At 43.1% G+C, this 18,256-nt stretch overlaps 5 protein-coding genes across 5 annotated transcripts in view; 1 reads left to right on the top strand and 4 right to left on the bottom strand.

Moving 5' to 3' along the window:
• Nucleotides 1-130: 130 nt before the first annotated feature.
• CYBJADRAFT_28647 (lipase family protein) lies at nt 131-1,647 on the top strand. The gene is made up of 2 exons (XM_020217633.1): nt 131-350; nt 408-1,647. Exons 1-2 carry the CDS (start codon nt 232-234, stop codon nt 1,339-1,341), a joined length of 1,053 nt encoding a protein of 350 aa, XP_020068870.1. The 5' UTR covers nt 131-231; the 3' UTR covers nt 1,342-1,647.
• Nucleotides 1,648-3,808: 2,161 nt separating this feature from the next.
• On the bottom strand, nt 3,809-4,144 carry CYBJADRAFT_130757 (RNA-binding domain-containing protein; the record flags this gene model as incomplete). Its single annotated transcript, XM_020212943.1, has 1 exon — nt 3,809-4,144. A coding segment is annotated over one exon (336 nt), but the record flags the coding sequence as incomplete, so codon positions are not given.
• Nucleotides 4,145-4,499: 355 nt separating this feature from the next.
• CYBJADRAFT_28607 (uncharacterized protein) lies at nt 4,500-6,263 on the bottom strand. The gene has a single exon (XM_020217632.1). The coding sequence runs from the start codon at nt 6,072-6,074 to the stop codon at nt 4,602-4,604; it is 1,473 nt and encodes a 490-aa protein (XP_020068868.1). The 5' UTR covers nt 6,075-6,263; the 3' UTR covers nt 4,500-4,601.
• An 18-nt stretch (nt 6,264-6,281) lies between these two features.
• CYBJADRAFT_164123 (uncharacterized protein) lies at nt 6,282-6,959 on the bottom strand (the record flags this gene model as incomplete). Its single annotated transcript, XM_020213832.1, has 1 exon — nt 6,282-6,959. One exon carries the CDS (start codon nt 6,957-6,959, stop codon nt 6,282-6,284), a length of 678 nt encoding a protein of 225 aa, XP_020068867.1.
• A 134-nt stretch (nt 6,960-7,093) lies between these two features.
• TRA1 (histone acetyltransferase TRA1) overlaps nt 7,094-18,256 on the bottom strand; it is a 12,096-nt gene continuing 933 nt past the window's right edge. Inside the window, exon 2 of the mRNA XM_020213197.1 lies at nt 7,094-18,256. Coding sequence (XP_020068866.1) covers nt 7,151-18,256 — 11,106 coding nt within the window. The 3' untranslated portion in view covers nt 7,094-7,150.

The following is an 18,256-nucleotide window of genomic DNA, read 5'->3' as shown; positions in this document are numbered from 1 at the left end:
GTTGATGCCCCCGTAGAATCTCAGGCCCATCAAGCTGGTTTAACCAAACCAGCCATAACCTTATCGATAACCATCTCCTATTGTGTCCCGAACCACATCATATGTGGTTGACACAAAAACTAAGCTTATCGGTGGGGGTGCGGGGTGGGGGCTGATGTTACAAAGGAGGCCCAGAATGAGCTGTTTCATTGCTTGATGTTTTAATACCATTGTTACTCTCACTTTGCTACGATGATGCTCTTGTGCTTAGCACTAGGAGTGCTATCAGTGCTGGCACAACTACAGTACACGCATATACCACAAGAGCTCTATGATAATCTTACAACGTTTGCTCACTTGATAGATATAGCGTGAGTACTGGAGGGAAGACGATGGGACGTATAAGTAGGACTAACACACACATTTAGGTATTGTATCTCGCCGGTGTCTGGGATATCGCCGCCTTTCCAATGCGATAATGACTGTGACTCGTTTCACGGCATTGAGGTTGTGCATCAGTGGTCCTCCGAAGGACGGTTGCCCCTACGAGGCCCGTCACAGTCGCTTCTGGAAACCTCAGGTTATATGGCTCTCTGGCATGAACAGTTGATGATCCTCATAGTTTTGAGGGGGACGAGGTCGTTCAAGGACACCTTGACAGATCTCAATACTGAAATGGTTGCCTATGAAGAATCGCCGTCGACTTGCGTTAACTGCAAGGTTCATAAGGGATTCTACATGAGCTATCTACTGACATGGGATGGGATCAAAACCCATGTTGATTATTATACCCAGTTGTATCCGGACTATGAGGTTCGGGTCATGGGCCACTCATTAGGAGGCGCTATAAGTGTCTTTATTGGGTTGAAATTGGCTCTGTTGGACGACTCAAAGGACATTAAGGTGGTTACGATGGGTCAGCCAATGGTTGGAAACCCACAATTTGCACAGTTCATAGATTCCACTTTCAAACTGGATCTTGATGAGCCTTTCATTGAGGGTAGTATCCTAAGAATAACGCATCGAAATGACCCAGTTGTGAAGTTGCCCATGTACGATAATCGTAACTGGTTATCCGGGTCACAGTTTGAGCATTCTGGTAATGAGATTTTCATCAATGAATCACTGGTGAGGAAGTATACCCCACAGTTACAGAACGTTGTGTACTGTGACGGCCATGAAGATGAAGGTTGTTCAGCTGGTGTACCCTTTACCAGTGATAACAGACAACATTTGAACTACTTCAGGAAACTCGGAACTTGTGGATTTGGGTTTCTGGGTCATCTCTGGAATTTGAAGCGTAAATCATCGTCGTCATCATCGTCATCGTCACTATTATCACCATCAACGGAGATTCTTTGAATGACAGATGTCCTGTCGCATGAAATTCCCATGCCAGATGATTCACTCGCTTCTGAAACTTGCTCAGTATTTCGACTCATATTTTCCATTCTCATCGGCTCAAATACATCAGCATCTTGTTGTACTCTCAATGGCATATCCAATCCATCATTGGAAGCATCATTTTCATCACGAAAGTTGAAGCTACCTGCCAACTCATCATTGTCGTCATCACTGTAGTCCGAATCAACAAAGAGCTTGTTCTCACGTGGTGCCTGTTCTTGAACAGTGCCTCCAGTTAATTCATTTCGTTCGATTTCCTCACTCTGTACCCTGTCACGCTGAATTGCTTCTAACATTTCTTCGTCCATCTTGGTAATCTTAAAGTCCTTTGTTGGGTCATAAACATCAAACTGCACATAATCCTTTAAGCAGGATAAATTTCTTGGTTCTTTTGGACTTCTGTTTCTCTTCTTGCAGCTGTTCTTGACAAACACCTTGAAATTCTTTCTATTGGCCCATTTAGTATTGTCTAAGGTGACTTGTGTTTGATTTGTTGATAGATCACGCATCGGAATTGCAACCTCTTCAACTATGGCCAGGTCACGCAAATGATCTGCTGCATCAATATCAATGGCCAGTTCTTCTTTCAGTCTTTCATCAGCACGACGTTTTGCATTCACAATAGCAGATGACAATGACTGTGTCTCTGCTTTTCTCTTCAAGGATTTTCCATCATCACGTCTGATGTCCTCAACTGGTGCTATGCCATCATTCGAGTTGATGGGCTTAACTGGTATAATATCTTTACTCGATTTAAGACTTTCTGTATGTGATTCATCAGTCTTAGCTAGATGCTCTTCCTTTTCAAGATCTTCGTCAATAGCTTCTATAGATGTTTCTTCAACGATTGATGTGGGAGAAAATGTATTGAGCATCATATTTTCCAAGCTTTCAACCCTTGGACGCCGTCTATGTGTAGAGCCTGACGTTTCAGGCTTAACTCTTCCGACTTCAGGCACATCTTCTTGTTCATCCTCAATTACGATGGATTCTTGGACCTTTGGTGATTCCTCAGTAGACAAAGATTCAAATTTACCCCCACCTGCAAAGAAGTCCAGCGAGTCCAGGGCCTTGATTCTATTACGACGGCGTTTCTTATTGGATTGCTGTGGCTCCTGTGTTTCCTGAGGTCTTTTTCCTGGAGCTTGATGAGTTTGGAACAGCAATTTCACCTCTACCTGTTTCATGGATTCGAATAAATCATCTGTACCAATGATAAAGCAACTCAGTCTTGAGCATACAGATGATAACATCTTCATAACTTTAGCGCTATCCATGCCTCCAAGTCCCACAGGTTTAATGAAATTCTGAGCATTGGTGGAAGGTTTGATCAAAATGGTCTTCGCCATTGAAACGTTCAATCCTTTGATGAACTCGACAAGAGCATCCTCTCCTGATTCTTCATCAGCAGCGAACAACTCTGACGTTGCACCCGCCATTGATAGAATTGGATCGAGGTACTCGTACTGCTCAGCATCAACAAATACAAACATCAATGTTTCGTAGATTGATTTCCTTCTCTCATCCGGTGTGAATTTAGAGTCCAAGAGGTAATCTTCATACCGTGGGAAGTTCTCTTCAAAGTTCACCTTCAAAAGTTCAATCCTGGAGACGAGTTCCGTAACGAATTCTTCATTGACTATGGGTATTTGCCTCACCAATGCCTCCAGTACCGAGGAAGACCTCAATCTCCCCACGTTGGTGATAACGTGTGTGGTGTCGCTGTGTATATCGTAAGACCACTTAACACACACGTCGCGTAGCAACTCCTCGTTCATCACAAGGTCCCTCTGTATCTTTAGATTAACCGCCTTCTTAACGATCCATGCCGCCACGCCATTCTTGCCTAGTGTGACTTCAGTTGTTGATGTGATCAACGTGGAATCTGGGGTCTTCTTCTGCAATGCTGAGAGATTCCTCCTATCGATGAGGTCGGCGTTGATTGTGGTTATACCGCCAATGACGTTGATTACGACATTATCATCATCCTTCACATCTAATATGAGGTGCTCTTTCGACACAAGCGTTGAATTAACAACAAACTCCTGGGATGGCCGTCTGCCAACTGTGTGCAGGCCCTTCTTCAACAGTGAACAGTTAAACTGGAGTTCATTCGCTAGAGAGAAGCAGTCGTTAGTCAGCTGATTGTTTTGCGTGTCGGGACACCACTTGTTGCTTACACTTGAGATCGACGTAGGAATATCGTATGTACCACATTTGGCCTCTCCAGCAAGGCGCTTGCTTGTCTTTTCCCGCTGTGTATCGAGCGATGATGAAAAAATTCGCTCTTTGGTGATGTTGTTGATGCTGGTGGGCCTTTCCATCAACAACAACAGCAACATCATCATGATTTGACAACACACAACACGCGTGATAGCTACACTCCTTATTTAAAAAGAGAGCCACATATGTGTATTGAAGCGCTCTAACCCATCAAATCGCCATACCTACTGGGGCTTCTCTCCCTTCTTCTATCACCATAACCCGGCGCTTGGTCATCCTCCCCACCGTCAACAATGGCATACTCAAGGCTGATCTTCCTACCGAGGATATCTTCACCGTTCCCTTGCTCTAGCGCCCTCTTCGCCTCGTCCAGCTGTCCAAACACAACAAAGACATAACCCTTCACGTAGCCTGTCTGTCTATCCAAGTTCAAATGGATCGACTTCACAGCGCCATACTCTGAAAAGAAGTCAAACAGGTCCTCCTCCGTAGCCTCCTCGTGTATATTTGTCCCTATGATTACGTACCCCTCGACTGATCTCTTTATAGGCACCCCCTCACGCGTTGTAGGAATCCTTGTACCATCATCGCCTTTCCCGTGTTTATTAGTACAAACAAGCCAAAAACAAAGGCGCAACAGCAACGTGGTGCCATCTTCAAAGCTTCTCACCTGTATCGATGTCCATATTGCTATCGACTTCACTCATCCTGTCTGTTTGACGCTTGCTGTGCTACTCTCCCGCTGATGGTAGTCAACGTAGAATTACCATCAACAAAGAATGAATGGTTAACTGTGTCACTACCAAACCACCACCACGAACCCACCACATCACTACTTAAGCCCACTACAAAGGAGCACCGGACCAATAACCCGAGACGAGCATGATCTACACTACCCGCCACTCCCTACTGTGCGTGTTGAGTGAAGCGCTTTGCTCCTATCTTGTGCGTGTGTATATAGAACAATGTATAGAATAGTATTTATAAGACGTCCATCACTTGAAGTTCAGCGTAACGGCAAAGTTCAGCCCTGGGCTGGCGCTATCTTGGCTTCTCGATGATAAAGGAACGTTATATGACAGGTCAAGCGTAGCGTTGTCGGCCTTGTAGGATAAGCCGACGCCTGTGGACATTGCGCTCTTGGTGATGAAATCACCAGATGCAATCAAATCTCCTAATGCTGACAACGTCTTTGTCTCATAGACATCACCAAAGTTCACGTAGTTGTACAATCTCAGTGGAGACTCGCGCTTGGTGTTTGGCAATCTTGTAAACAATCTCAAGTCTGCCTTGAAGAGAGAAGAGCCGCCGACGTAATCATGGCCGCTCTTCAGCCCAACGCTGTTCAAGCGGAACCCCTGGAGCGAACCCAGCCCTCCGAGGAGAAACTTGTCAGAGATGTGTAGCTTGTCGTCCGCGTTGATCAGAGATTTGATGAAGCCGGTGTCCACGGTGTATCCAAGCGTGAAGTTATCACAGAAGAAAGATCTTGCGCCTTCATAGTGGCCCACGGATTTGATGAAAGGCTGCAGTTTGATCTCCTCTTGCGAGCCGTGCGAGTAGTCCACGGAGTTGTGACCTGAGAGCTCGAAGTTGAGCTCACCATACGAACCATCACGTGTGAACCTACCAACGTACTCTCTTGTATCATGGCCCAAATGGGACTGGAACCCGAGCTTTAGATCACCGCCAGCGTAGGTGCGGATCGCATCGCTGGCGTTGTTTGAGATGTCAGTGACCTGTCTCAACTCACCAACCAGGCCATTTGTAATGATGGAGTCGCCACACTTCTTGAAGCACAGTCTCTGCAACCCAAGAAGCCCTCCCACAGAGTACTGCTTATGAGAAGCCCATTTACGTGCATCCACACTAGAGACGGCAGGTGTCAGGACGAATTTGCTACCTTCTGATGAGATCCAGGAAGGCGCTAGGTACGTCAAGCTCCAGACGTTCTTGGTGATGGCTCTGGCGGTAGGGTCGTATTGCAAGTTGACGTCCACGAGTAAAGAGTCACCGTTCTGCGACACGTTCGGGTTGAGGTAGCGAACACCACATGACACGTCGTTGTCCGTGCTCTTGGAGAATGACTGGTACTTCAGAAGGGGTAACTCCTTCAGAAGGATGGTGGCCTTGACGGGCAATGGCTTAGACGATGAGCCAGGTTGCTGTGGAGCTCCTTGTAGCAGGGTTGGCACTTGTGGAGCGCCATCGAGGTCCAACTTCACAGAGACGTCTCTGAACAGCCCGGTATACAGCAGTCTCTGCTGGATGGAAGTCAGCTCGTCGTCCAGCACGGTCAATTGGACGCCGTCCTTGACATTCAGGGCAGGAGAGAGAAGCTTGTCGTAGAAGTGATTTGAGAAATCACCACCGGTGATTTCAATCTTCTTCAAGGAAACAGGTTTCGTGCCCTGGTTCTTGAGCGCATCATACTTGACTCCCTGTGATAGGCGGTCCTCCAATGACATCTTTTCCCCCGTGTACAACCTTCAATTGAAACACCAATTGGACAAAAGAGAGCGTTTCAAAGCCTTAGACAAACCCCTTCTCAAGTGTGTCTCGGGACAACCTTCCAAGCCCGCGAACGGGCCAATCAGAATCCACGAATGTATACATCCAAACACCACACGCCATAGGTTACACCATACTTCATCTCACTACAACGGATGAACAGTCTATAGGCGTTTGCTTAGAAAAGCTATGTGGAAGTCTCTCAATGCGCATATGCCATCTTCTAGGTCACCACCTTGGACCATGCCTGTTTCAGTGTCGATGGTTTGTAATAGGCGGCGTTGGCACTCGACGAATCCAAACTTGGAATAGTAATCTAACAAGCCATGTTCGTAGATAACGGTACAGAACAGGTGCGATTTGCCCTGTTCCTTTGCCAACGATGTGATTCTCTCTATGAGAACTCGTCCGACTCCCCTGTAGAACGATACTACGCCGGTGAGCTCCCATCCTGTGCCGAGCTCTGGGTCCTCGTGTAGCTTCCCTCCGATTGTGCCTAGCACGCTATCTTCGTTGATAGGGGGCTCAACCTCCATATTAACGTTCTCAATTGGGATCTGTTTACTTGTGGTTCTAAGCGATTCATCAATGGATGATCTGTCTCCTTCATAGACCAGCAGAAGCATAAAGGACTCGGGCTTGTGCAGTCCAAGGTCTGTCATGAAGACTGAAGAGTCCTTGATCCGCGTGGATTCAATAACACCATATCGTTTGTTATAATCGTAGCCCTTGTTGATCAGATCTGTGAAGAATGAAGCCCACTTGGGGGCATGAGGCGACTTCAGGAATAACTCCTGGTTAAACCTCAATATCTTGATGTTGCCACCCGACGATTTCGTCATTATTCTCGATGTTAAGGCCTTATTAACTCATCAATGCTTTCTTTAGCGGTGCGGAGTTTCTCGGTCTTTGTTTGTTTGGTTTTCGGTTGTCAGGTGAACCGACTCGGGCCTTGTAACTACAACAACTGAATACGCTAGCAATGAAAAAAATAAACATAATTATCACTTAGAAATAACATATAATAAGAGTGTTAGAGATAAGCCATCCATAATGGATCCAAAGCAGCCAAATGCTTTGGATTAACAGCTTGTTGGATTTGATCCAAAACGTGTTGAGTGGTGACAGAATTGGCGTTGTTGTTGATACACAACTGCTGAACCTTCTTTATGATAAGATCAACGTTAACACGAACAATCTCACGAAGTTGAGGCTCATCTGCTGATGGGCGATGTTGCTGTGTGAACCACGATATGGTCTCGTCACGGACAAATAGAGGTAGGTACGTCTCAAGTTCTGGTTCCGGCTCGGTCAGAGCCTTTGCAATGCACAACATATGAACAGATAGTATTCCTTCCAGCCCAGCTTCTCCAATCAACGTTTGAATATTCGGTGTCAATCTGAATGGAACACTCTCTGGGTTGAAGAAGATAGGTGCTGCGCGTTGTGCATCGATGTCCAATCCAGTGTTGGCAAACAGATTACTGTTGGTCTTTGAACTTGCAAGTTTTGATGGCAACATCTCATAGGTTAGAACAGCACCGGATCTCTGATTGATGCTAATCTTGTGTGGCTGGCGATTGTTGATGCTCATCATATACGTCATAAACATGAAAGATGCGTATTGGGAAGTGAACTGTTTGCGGAAAAGCCAGAAGTCTTCAAATTGGGTGTATAAAGTGGCGAAATAGTTCTTCATCAAACTGTTTGGAACAATTAACGACTGGATGGAACTCAATATTTCGACCCTAATACTCATGATATCTGGCTTAGGCAAATGTGGATCAACAGCGTCCCTCATCTTCTCATTATAAAAGATCATCGGTTGGTCACGGCTAACGTTCATCTTCTTGCAGTAATCCTCATAAATTTCCTGTAGAGAAATCGAGTCCTCAGTGTCGGTCATTATTCTGATATGAGGCGAAAGAGGAACAGCTATTGGTAAGGATAGTTGAATGTGACGACGGCGCGTTTGGACTTTCTTTGACAACGCACCGTTGAAGATACGGTATAGCTGGAATATTCTCTCCTCGCGTCTGCAATGACGAGCAGCAGGGAACTGAACAGCAAACTTGTGCAAGCTACCGTCATGGCCACGAATCTTGATGCGTTTGTAACAGGCATGTGTTCCTCTCACAAGGTCCAATGTTGGTAAGAAACGCTCGATTTTGATGAAATGTTGGTTATTGTCCTTGTTCAACAAATATTGGCCTGGAATCTCGATATCTTCAAACTTTTGATGATGGAATTCACTGAGATGTGGACAAACACTTTCAAGATTAACGCTGGAAAATCTGCGGTCCAATTTATCTTCAAGACGATCTCTCCATCTTCTCAACTTGCTGATATAGGTCTCCAAGTTAGGTTTTGACTCAACAAAGTCCTTGTCAAATTCTGATCTGATATGTTTAGGCAATACGGTATCTGCAAATCTGGTGATATTGGCCTCTGTAGTTGGTGGTAGTTTGGCATCTTCTCTTGGATTTGGCAAACGGCTCTGATACTGAATACCATCGTTCAACAGTGCAATCACCAGTCTGTACGCATCCTCGTCTGCATGGCATTTGAATCTGTGGTTAATCTGATCAACCAATGACTCAAGTGACAATGCCAACAAAGGATAGGCAGTTTTGAGGATACCCATGATCTCTTCGACATATTCCCAAGGTTGGCGTATTCCATTACTAGTTGACGCCGTTTGAATTCCATTATTACCTGGAAGTGCTCCACCAGCATTAGGACCTTGTGAAGCGGTGGCATTGTTCCCAGATTGGCTCGATTGACTGTTGCTGTTTACAGAGCCTTGACGATTGGCAACAGCTATCGCTTGTCTTTGAATAACAGCAAAATCTTCCTTTGTAGTTCTCAATTGGAAGTGAAGAGCTTGAGGGTAAGTTTTTGCGATTCTAATTAGCACCTGACGAACCAATTTGGCCTCTCTGTGTGACAATGAAGTGAGTAATTGAGGAATGAAAGTGATCCAATACCAAACTGGGACTTCGCCTCTATAAGACTCAAAAGCTTGTGATAAAGCACCAGTAGAGTCGTCCAAGCTGACCAACCACAAGACACGACATAACAACTTTCTCGACTTGGCACTCTTGTACAATCCAGCAGCCTGTAAGAAACAACTGATAGCGTTGTTCGCATAAACAATCTCATTCGGAGATTCTTTCAAACGGTGATCGTTGAAGTGACCCCATTCAGCCCATGCCTTTGCCAAGTTCAAGTCGATTTGAACAGCAGTAGCAAATGCCTGGTTTGCTTCATCTTGTGCCTTCAACTTGGCTAAGAACATACCCTTCAATGTAAAGAATTCAGCCTTTTGTTGAGTTGCAAAGTAAACAAGATTAGTGTTGCTGATAACATCGAGACCTGTGTTGAGCTCATTTGGATTCTGGTAATGACACTTGGCTTGTTCCCTTAACTTGAGGAACGCTTCCTGGATCTCAATATTTGGCAAAGTATAAATCTTGGTCAATTGGCTAATACAGACATCTGGCATATTGTGCTTGCGAGCAACGTGGGCAAATCTATTGATAACCCAAGCAATTTCATGATATCCTCTGTATGCATAACTGTTGATATTGTTGTTACCGTTGGCTTGTTGCAATGAAGGAATGAATGGCATGTATACTTTGTTGATCACACTGAAGGCATGTTGACGCCACGTGATGAGGTCATTCCAGATATTGATGTCATCCCAAATGTTTGGCAAACGTTCTCTCCAAGCCTGAAGAATTCTCTTCAACTCTTGAGACTTGTTGTCAAGATTCTGAGCATTAGTAGTAAGAAGAGAGCCATATACCTGGGAAGCCTCCATAAACTCAACATACTGTTGTAGAGTGTGCAACAATGGTACGTGGGCATTGGTGAATCTCTTTGGGAGAGAATGCCACTTACGTAGGGCCAGCTGAATACCCTCATCGCACAGTTTCGATAGATCTTGTAGATTCTCCTTTTGTTGGGAGTAACCTTGAAGAGTCAAGAATGTCTCAAAGACTTGACGACGTGGTGTTGGAACATCCATAACTGTCTTCACGGATTGTTCGAGCGGTTCCTTGTCTGCTGTCCAATCAGCAACACGCCATCCACATTCCAACAGTAAGTCTGTGAAACCTTCATGTTTAGCTAGTTCGGTTAGAATATCCCAATGTTGAAGCTTTTCTGCACAAAGAATCCAATTGTCTTCCCAAAGTGAGTACTCTGATTCGCCATAAGGAAGAACACCACTACGTGCCTTGATTTGTGCAGCCTCATACAATTGTAAAGCCTTATCCCATAATCCAATTTGCTCGTAAGACAACGCAGCATTGGTTTCAAGATACTTGGCTCTTCTTCTCCACTGTCCATAGAACATATCATCTTCCTGCAAGGAGGCGTACATTTCAATCAACGCATCCCGATTTGACTCGCAAATAAGAGTATTTTCAACCAATGGCTCCTGATCGATCGTTTCCATGATGTTAATCGCTGGATACCAAGCGTCAAAACTGAATCCGAGATACTTAATCAAGTGCGGTGGCAGTTGCAAGTCTGGACATTTGCAAATTGCCTCGAGTAATCCCTGAATAACATTAGGGCGAACTTCAGCTTGTCGAGAGTGATAATCTTTTGATAAAAGAGATACCAGGGCTTCTTTAAAGGTCTGCTTTTCACGACGATGAATAGAGCTGTAAGCAGCAGGGAAAATATTGACCCAAGTCTTATTTGCAATTTCCGATGACTTGTAGAAAAGCTCTGACAACGGGCCAATGACATCTGAGGATTTTATATTTGACGCATATTTCAAGAAAGAATCGTGGTTGTGTAGAAGTTTTTCTAGATCAGCACTTGGTTCATCAATTGCGTCACCAACGATGTTATTGATCTGATTGAGCGAAGCAAATTGATAAGAATCATCAAGATGTAAAATATGGTCTTTATCAAATGAGCCATATAATAATTCAACAGCCTGGCTAAGCCAGAAATAGTCACTCAAGTATTCCCAATTTTGCTCTCTGATCACATAATGCAACCTTTTGTTGATATCCTTTTCAAGACTATCGTTCAAAATTGACATCAAGCGGGAGCGTATCTCAAAGTCTGCCAATCTTGTACCAACCAAGAAAGGTTGTTCCATTCTGACAGTTAACTCAGTGCATGCCAGAGATTTGTCCTCGAAAATATCAACTATAATACGATAGAACTCCTTCGAAAGAGAGAGCTCCCCTCTCAATTCGAAAACTAGCATCTTCACAAGAATTGCAGCTTTTTCCTTTGTTGTTGGAAATAGATCAGTTGTTGAGAATACCCAGCTTCTCACAAGTATGATGATATTTTTCAAAAGGCGTACATCTAATGACCGGTCGATGAGTTGTGCAAGCAACGTGAGGAAAATACGGCGTTGGTCACCCAAAGTACCAATACGCATGGAAGAAATGCAGAGAATCTTCTCAAGAAGTTTTGTTGTCATCTTCTGTTCGAACTCGGCCTGAGAAGAGTTTGGTTCACTCTGAGATATGGTGATATGATCTTTGCAAATCTTCGCAAACGTCCGGATGAGACTTTGAACGAGATTATCGAGAGCCTTCGGATAATGATTAGCCAAAGTCCACGCTAATGTTACACCAGCAGCAACAGAATTGGTATTTTGTAAGTCCTCACTTACTATTGTACTCAAGAGATTCAAGAACGCTTTAACTTCATCAGATTGAAGCTTGTCATCGAAACCAGTCTGTTCAACAATGGCCTTCAAAATGGTCCGCAGTACACGTTGCAAGCCCTCTTGAATGTCATGATTATCGGATCTCAAACACTTGTCAAGAAGATTTTGTAAGAACCCAATATTCTCAACAATCCAAATGGAAGTTTTTCCCTCAAGTGCAATTCCCAACACATCCAATGCATTGAGGCAGTAACCTAAGACATTAGCACTGGAGAAGTCAGCTTGGACCAAAAACTTTTCAAAGAATGCTAATTTCACAGTAACCTCGCACCAAAAGCCAGGACTCAGAAGCTTGTAGAGAATGTGTAGGGCCTTTTGTCCTAACTCACTTTCCGATGACCTCTGAGAGCTTATACAAATGAACCTGATTAGGAAAGTAATACAAGCCTCACGTTGAGCAAATGGAACGGCATAACTTGTTGGTGTAGTAATGTCAGAACTCAAGACTCCCACATTTCCACTATCATCAGTCTCTGTTGTCTTATCTTCATCTTTAACAGCTATGGTAGCGTCCGTAGACGAAACACCAGTTGTCTTATCCTCAGCTGAAGCGTCCTCCTTGGCTTTGATTTCCCAGTTTAGAATCAAGTCTGCCAATTCAATTGCCAAGTTCTGATTCTCAATTGCTGGGTTTGACATTGCAGTAAGCTTTCCCATATAGGTTATGATATTTGGAATGAAATGGTCTCTGGCATTATAGAAAATATCAGCATGGTGGATCAAGAATTGGTATACTGTCAGGTTCTGAACAGTGTTGTTCTCAGACAAGACACGTCTTACCCACTTAATCCAACCAGTTGATGATCCACTAGGTCCCATACGTTCTGGCATAACTGGGGCTAGCAAGTCCAAAGCTTGTCTTACCAAATACCTTGAATCAACAGTATGAGTTCTTAACAATGCCACAAACACCTGGGTAACAATCTTCACTGGTGTATCGTATACTGAAATGAAGTACGAAGTAACAACGTATGCTGCTTGTTTCGTCAATGTGTCCTCCAGCTTGATCAGATTCCAACTGAATTTGATCACATCTTTACGGAGGTCAGCCACCAGAGATGGTGCAAATTTGATCAAGAGCGCAGACAGTTGAAGGAATTCAAATCTGAGGTTATCAATTGACCCTGCAATGTGATTCGTCACCATCTCATTTGAAGCTCTCCAAATTTTGGTGTGTACTAGGTCTAACCATGTTGGGATTTTGGATCCAGCGTTTCTCGCAGCCAAAGCATCTAAGTTGTTGTTTTTCAATCCTTCGAACAATATAATCGAGTTGAAAATGTGTTTTAAAACAAATATTCTCGATTTGAGGCCCTTGTTATCAGTGGCGAATAAAACCGACTTGTTCAAGTACTCTTGTCTCAATTGAGTATTCTCTGATCTAACAATGCAGTTGAAGAGGAAGTCTTCCAAGGCAGTTGACATAGGAATGTTAATAGAGCACAGCAGATCTATAAATCCCAAAACAATATCAGACTCCATTAAATGCTTCTCGAAGTAAGCAACAAAGAGAACTTGCAGTTTTTCGATCGCCTGTTTAACATACAAATGGATTGGGGAGACCAGAGGTGCATCATTTGCGAAAGAGATGATCTCTTGTGAGAGTGAGAAAATGTCAAGCAGCACTGATCTGTTCTCGTTTAGCCAATTCTCATCGCGTTCGGCTAAACTTTTAATCAAATCAATAAAGTTTGCAAATTTGATACATTTGTTCTGATGTTGGCTTTCCTGGGCCACACTATTGTAAAACTGACCAAGGTTTTCCTTTATATGGTTTCTAAGTTCAACATCCTCAGGCAACGCCACAAAGTAAGCCAATTTGGTTCCCATGTGTCTCACATGGAAATGTTGAAGGAAATACTGATAAGTCTCATTTGGAAAGCGGTTCAAAAACTTCGCAATAGGTGCTCTGAAAGGAGAATCTTGTGTACGACGCAGGTGACTCTCTAAGTAAGTCAATGTTCGAATGATCTCCTCCATAAACGTATAGGCTTTTGGAGGCAAGAGATGGAAAATGTTCAATATCGCAACAATAATCTTGACTGTAGAATTATGCTCGAGCTCTTGAGAAGAGATAAAGTTCAACACTGAAGGTTGAGCCCAAGCCATAAGATGATCAAGTAACTTGCGTCCAATCTCAACCTTGAAGTATGTTATCAACAACTCCAACAAACGAGCCAAAGCCTCCAATCCAGAAACTGTAAGTTTCTTGTGATCAGAAAGGTTCATCAACATAGGACGCAATCCATTCTGCAACAATTCCTTGGGTAGTTTTGCATTTTGAGAGAGCACTTGTTCGAGGCCTTGGTGAGATGCATTGATGATTTCAGTTGACTTTGCACAAAGAGTCTTGAAGAAAACAGCCAAAATTCTAATTCTGGTATGACCTTGCTGGTTAGACGTGAATTCAGGCTTCGTAAGAGCAAGTGAAAGAAGTTTAATACAAACAACACGAAGTTTGACCAACTGTTCTGAGGTTCTATGCTCTGATACCTTGTGAGCACTGGTTAAAGATTCATCCTCAGCATCCACCAAAGTCAACGCCTCCATTAACAATCTATTCAACTCGTCGTTAAATGACAAAAATGTGTTCTCCAACCCTAAGCAGAACGTAATAGCATCAATGTTTCCGATCTGCATTGGGAAAGGTAAGGCCCTAAGCGGTTTACCAAATATTGGAGTCAAAAGAATATTTTTGCACTTCTCAATCATAGTTGATATTGGAACACCAGTTGTACTTGAAAGAACTTTCAATGCCTCTTGCGAGGTCTCTCTCACAATAGGATTTGCGTTGCTTAGGTCATAAACCAAAGCACCTATGATGGTCTGGAAAGGTTTTTCAAGAACTTCCTTTTCAGTTGTGTCCTTGTTTGATTCCACCAAGACTTTTAAAATTAAACCTTTGGCATTCTCGCAGACTTCTCTTGGTGCCTCCGGGTTGGTGTCTCTCAAAACATAAAACATCGAGTGTACGAGTTCAAACTGGCGACTCTTGAACCATGTGATAGGTATTCCCTGATCTTCCACAAGACTTTTCAAACCAAAAGTACTGGCCAATTTGTTATAGAACTTTTCATCATAACTCGAATGCACGAAAGCATTGAAGAAGGAACGTAAAACGGGGAACTCCAACGCCTTCTCTTTACTTCCAAACACAACAACAGAAGTATCAAATATTGTTTTGATGGCATCAAGACCTGCTTGTCTAACATCAATCAGATACGAGCTCAGCGCATAAATAATTGCATCAAACATGATACGCTCAGAAAGAACAACTTTTCCCTCATAATCAGAAACGAGGAATGGTCTTTGGTTCTTTACCTTCTCGATGAGTACTTTACCAACACCAATTAATGTAAAGTGTTCAGATATGTTTTTTATCAAGGAGATAACCTCGTCCTTCAATTCAGGAATTGAAGTGGCATAGAAAATTGACTTGAAAAGACGCAATGCTAATTCTTGCTCACGGTTTAGTTTCTGCTTCGAAATGATAATTTCGTCAAAAACCTCAAACTTTTCATATTCAACCTTTTCTTCCGAAATGAGTCTAACTGCAGCAGACAACTTGGATCCATAATTTTCAGGGAGTTGATGTGAAGAGATGAAAAGCATGAATGTCTTAGAGATATATCTGTATGCACTCAATCTGTAAGAAGTATCCAATGACCCATTTTCCAACATGTCAATGGCATGAGGAATACCTGTTGTTACAGACAAAGAAACCGGGTCTGCAAGCCCTTCGATCTTGAATTTGGCGTTGATCTCCTGATCTAAACTGGAAATAATCTCCAAATCCTGATGAGGTTTAATGAAACGGCGATTTCTTCCACCCAACTTACCTAAAATGCGGAAGGCTGTGTGTGAATGTTGGTGGTGATATGGCAATGGTTTCAAGTGTCCCCAAAGTGCTTTCATTACATCATTGATGACAGGCTCGATGATAGGATCAAAGTACTCGGCAGTTAGATTGTCAACACAGAGCTCAAGGGTTCTCAATCCTTGACTGACCAATTCCTGGCTACTGTTTAAGGCCAAGACTAAAGGTCTCATCAAATAGTTAAGATGTGGAACCAACACACTGAGACGAACAGGAACAGTAAGACAAAGCTCAACGTAAATATCTGTTTCTTGTGGGCGACGGGCACTAAGGATCATTCTATTCAGAGATTCCAAAAGAACTTGTAGTAATGGCATGATCTCTTTGTAAAGGTTTTCAAATCTCCCACCGCCGATTGATCTGAATAATGTTCGTATGAGATGGAAATATGCAATTGGCTCCTTGGATGTAGTTGTTAGCTTCAAAGATGTAAGGATCAAATCGTTCAAGTGAGGAAGGATAACTTTCTCGTTCAGTGCTGGAAACAAATTAACTGACATGAAGCATAACTTGAATAAACGTATCAATATGTTGGTTTTCACAATATCGGGAGAGCCAAGTTCCTCCAATTTACTCTTCAAAAATGAGATCAACAAGCCCGAAAAGTTTGGAGATGTGTTTTCGTTGGCCAAAAAGAATTGTGGAATGTGGAGCATGGCAGAATCCCTCAACATAGCATCATATAAAAACCGGACCTCAGCTTGAACGATTTCATTGAATGTAGCAGCATCAATATGGATAAAGATGATAGCAAAATTCTCCATCAAATCTTTCTCCTCCTTAGATGAACTTACTGGTAGAGATGGACCGGTGAACTCCATCATGGATTTGTTTGGCTTAACTGGCTTAATCTGAGCAGTGGAAAAAAATCTCATACCTGATATACATTCACGGAAAAGTTGTCTGAGAATGTTGACCTCTTCATTTGAAAACACTCTAGCAAAATCATTCCATTTTTGGTGAAGATTCTCGTCGTGGCCAACAGGAGGTGCTGGGTTGAAGTTCTTCAAACCATAACTGATTGTTTTCAGGAACTGAAGTAGAGTACGGAACAAATAACGGGCGTCCTTCAAAGGATCGTTCGAAGAATTTGGGGAAATTAGAATTGGAACTTCCCTTTGTATATCAAAGATATCAACCTCGTTGTCCTTTGTTTCCTCCGCAGAAACAGCCTCTTCTGAATCAGCAGGCTCGTTCTGGTCTTCCATTTGCACATCGTCATCTGCATCCTTCTTAGGTTGTGCATTAGCATAGGCAAGCTTCTTCACATTTTCAAGATATACATTGATTTCATCATCAGCATCAAATGACTGGAGGTTATCCTTCTTGAGAGCTTCCTTTTGGGAGATGGCTTTCTTCTGCTTCTTTTCCTCAATTTCATGATGATGCTTCATAATGTTGTCATATTGTCTATTGAGAGCTTGAAATCTTTTGGTGAATGCGTCAATAATGAGCATGAACAGTTCCCTTCCTTCGGCTTTTGAACTCATACGCATAATTCTTTCCACAAGATTCAGCAGTAACTTTGCACTCATGATTTGAACGGTCAATGCCAACGTACTATCCTGAAGATGGTTGCAGTACATGGTAATGGTCTGTAAAATCTTGTCTGTTGTCAATTCGTTTCTAACATTGTGCACGAAGTCTGCGACAATGCTGTAAGCCAATGGACGCAAGGTCTCATGTGCAGTTAACCCATCTCCAATGAGCACCATTTCATCGAACAACAAGTCCAGCATTGGAATAAACAACGTTCTGTAAGGAGTGGTGAGAATATGTCTTGTTGCATGGAGAAGTTCCTTTCTGGCATGAGACAGTTCACTAGGACAGTCCATGAGCAATCTCATGATCAAATCAGGTATGATTTGAGTATAGTCATTGAGTAACGTTGTTGAATAGCCACGGATGAAAATGTACGCTAAGAACGAAGCAGCTTTGACTTGACCTAGAATGAACTCTCCATACGCGACTCTGTTCTTAATAGCAGGACTCACTGAGGTAAATCTTTCATTCTTTTCCTCTGCCAATCTTCTTGCCTCAGCTTGTTGTGGCACCTCCGCCTTCAAGATATCGATAATATGAGGAATAAACTCTGGGAGAGAAGTCGTCACCAATTGTTTATAAGAAGATGTCAATGTCACCATAGTAATGGGACACTCAGCAATGGTCTTAAAGGATGACATAGCCTTCCCCAACTGTTTTGGCTCATCCTGTGATAACAACGGAGATGAAGAGCTTGGTGAGTTGAATGAACCCTGTGTGTTATGTACACTCTGGTTGGTGACAAATGTATCAGTGATGAGCTGATCCATGTTCTTGTACATCTCAATGATCAACTGGATAAATGGCTCCGCCTTGTCTGTCAACACCGTCTTGTAAGACTTGAACAAACTTGTCAGAATCTTCAAACAAATGACACCATTCTCCTCGTTTTCTGAATGCAGTAACTTCTGTAAAAGTTCTGTCATGTCAACACAGTAAGGTTGGAACAAGTCATTCATCTGGGATCTGTGAATGACTTCTAGTATGGCATTTCTGAGTTTATGCTCATAACT

The sequence above is a fragment of the Cyberlindnera jadinii genome (assembly GCF_001661405.1).
Source record: "Cyberlindnera jadinii NRRL Y-1542 unplaced genomic scaffold CYBJAscaffold_14, whole genome shotgun sequence".
In the NCBI taxonomy this organism is placed as follows: Eukaryota; Fungi; Ascomycota; class Saccharomycetes; order Phaffomycetales; family Wickerhamomycetaceae; genus Williopsis; species Williopsis jadinii.
This window is presented reverse-complemented; position numbering and strand designations above follow the sequence as displayed.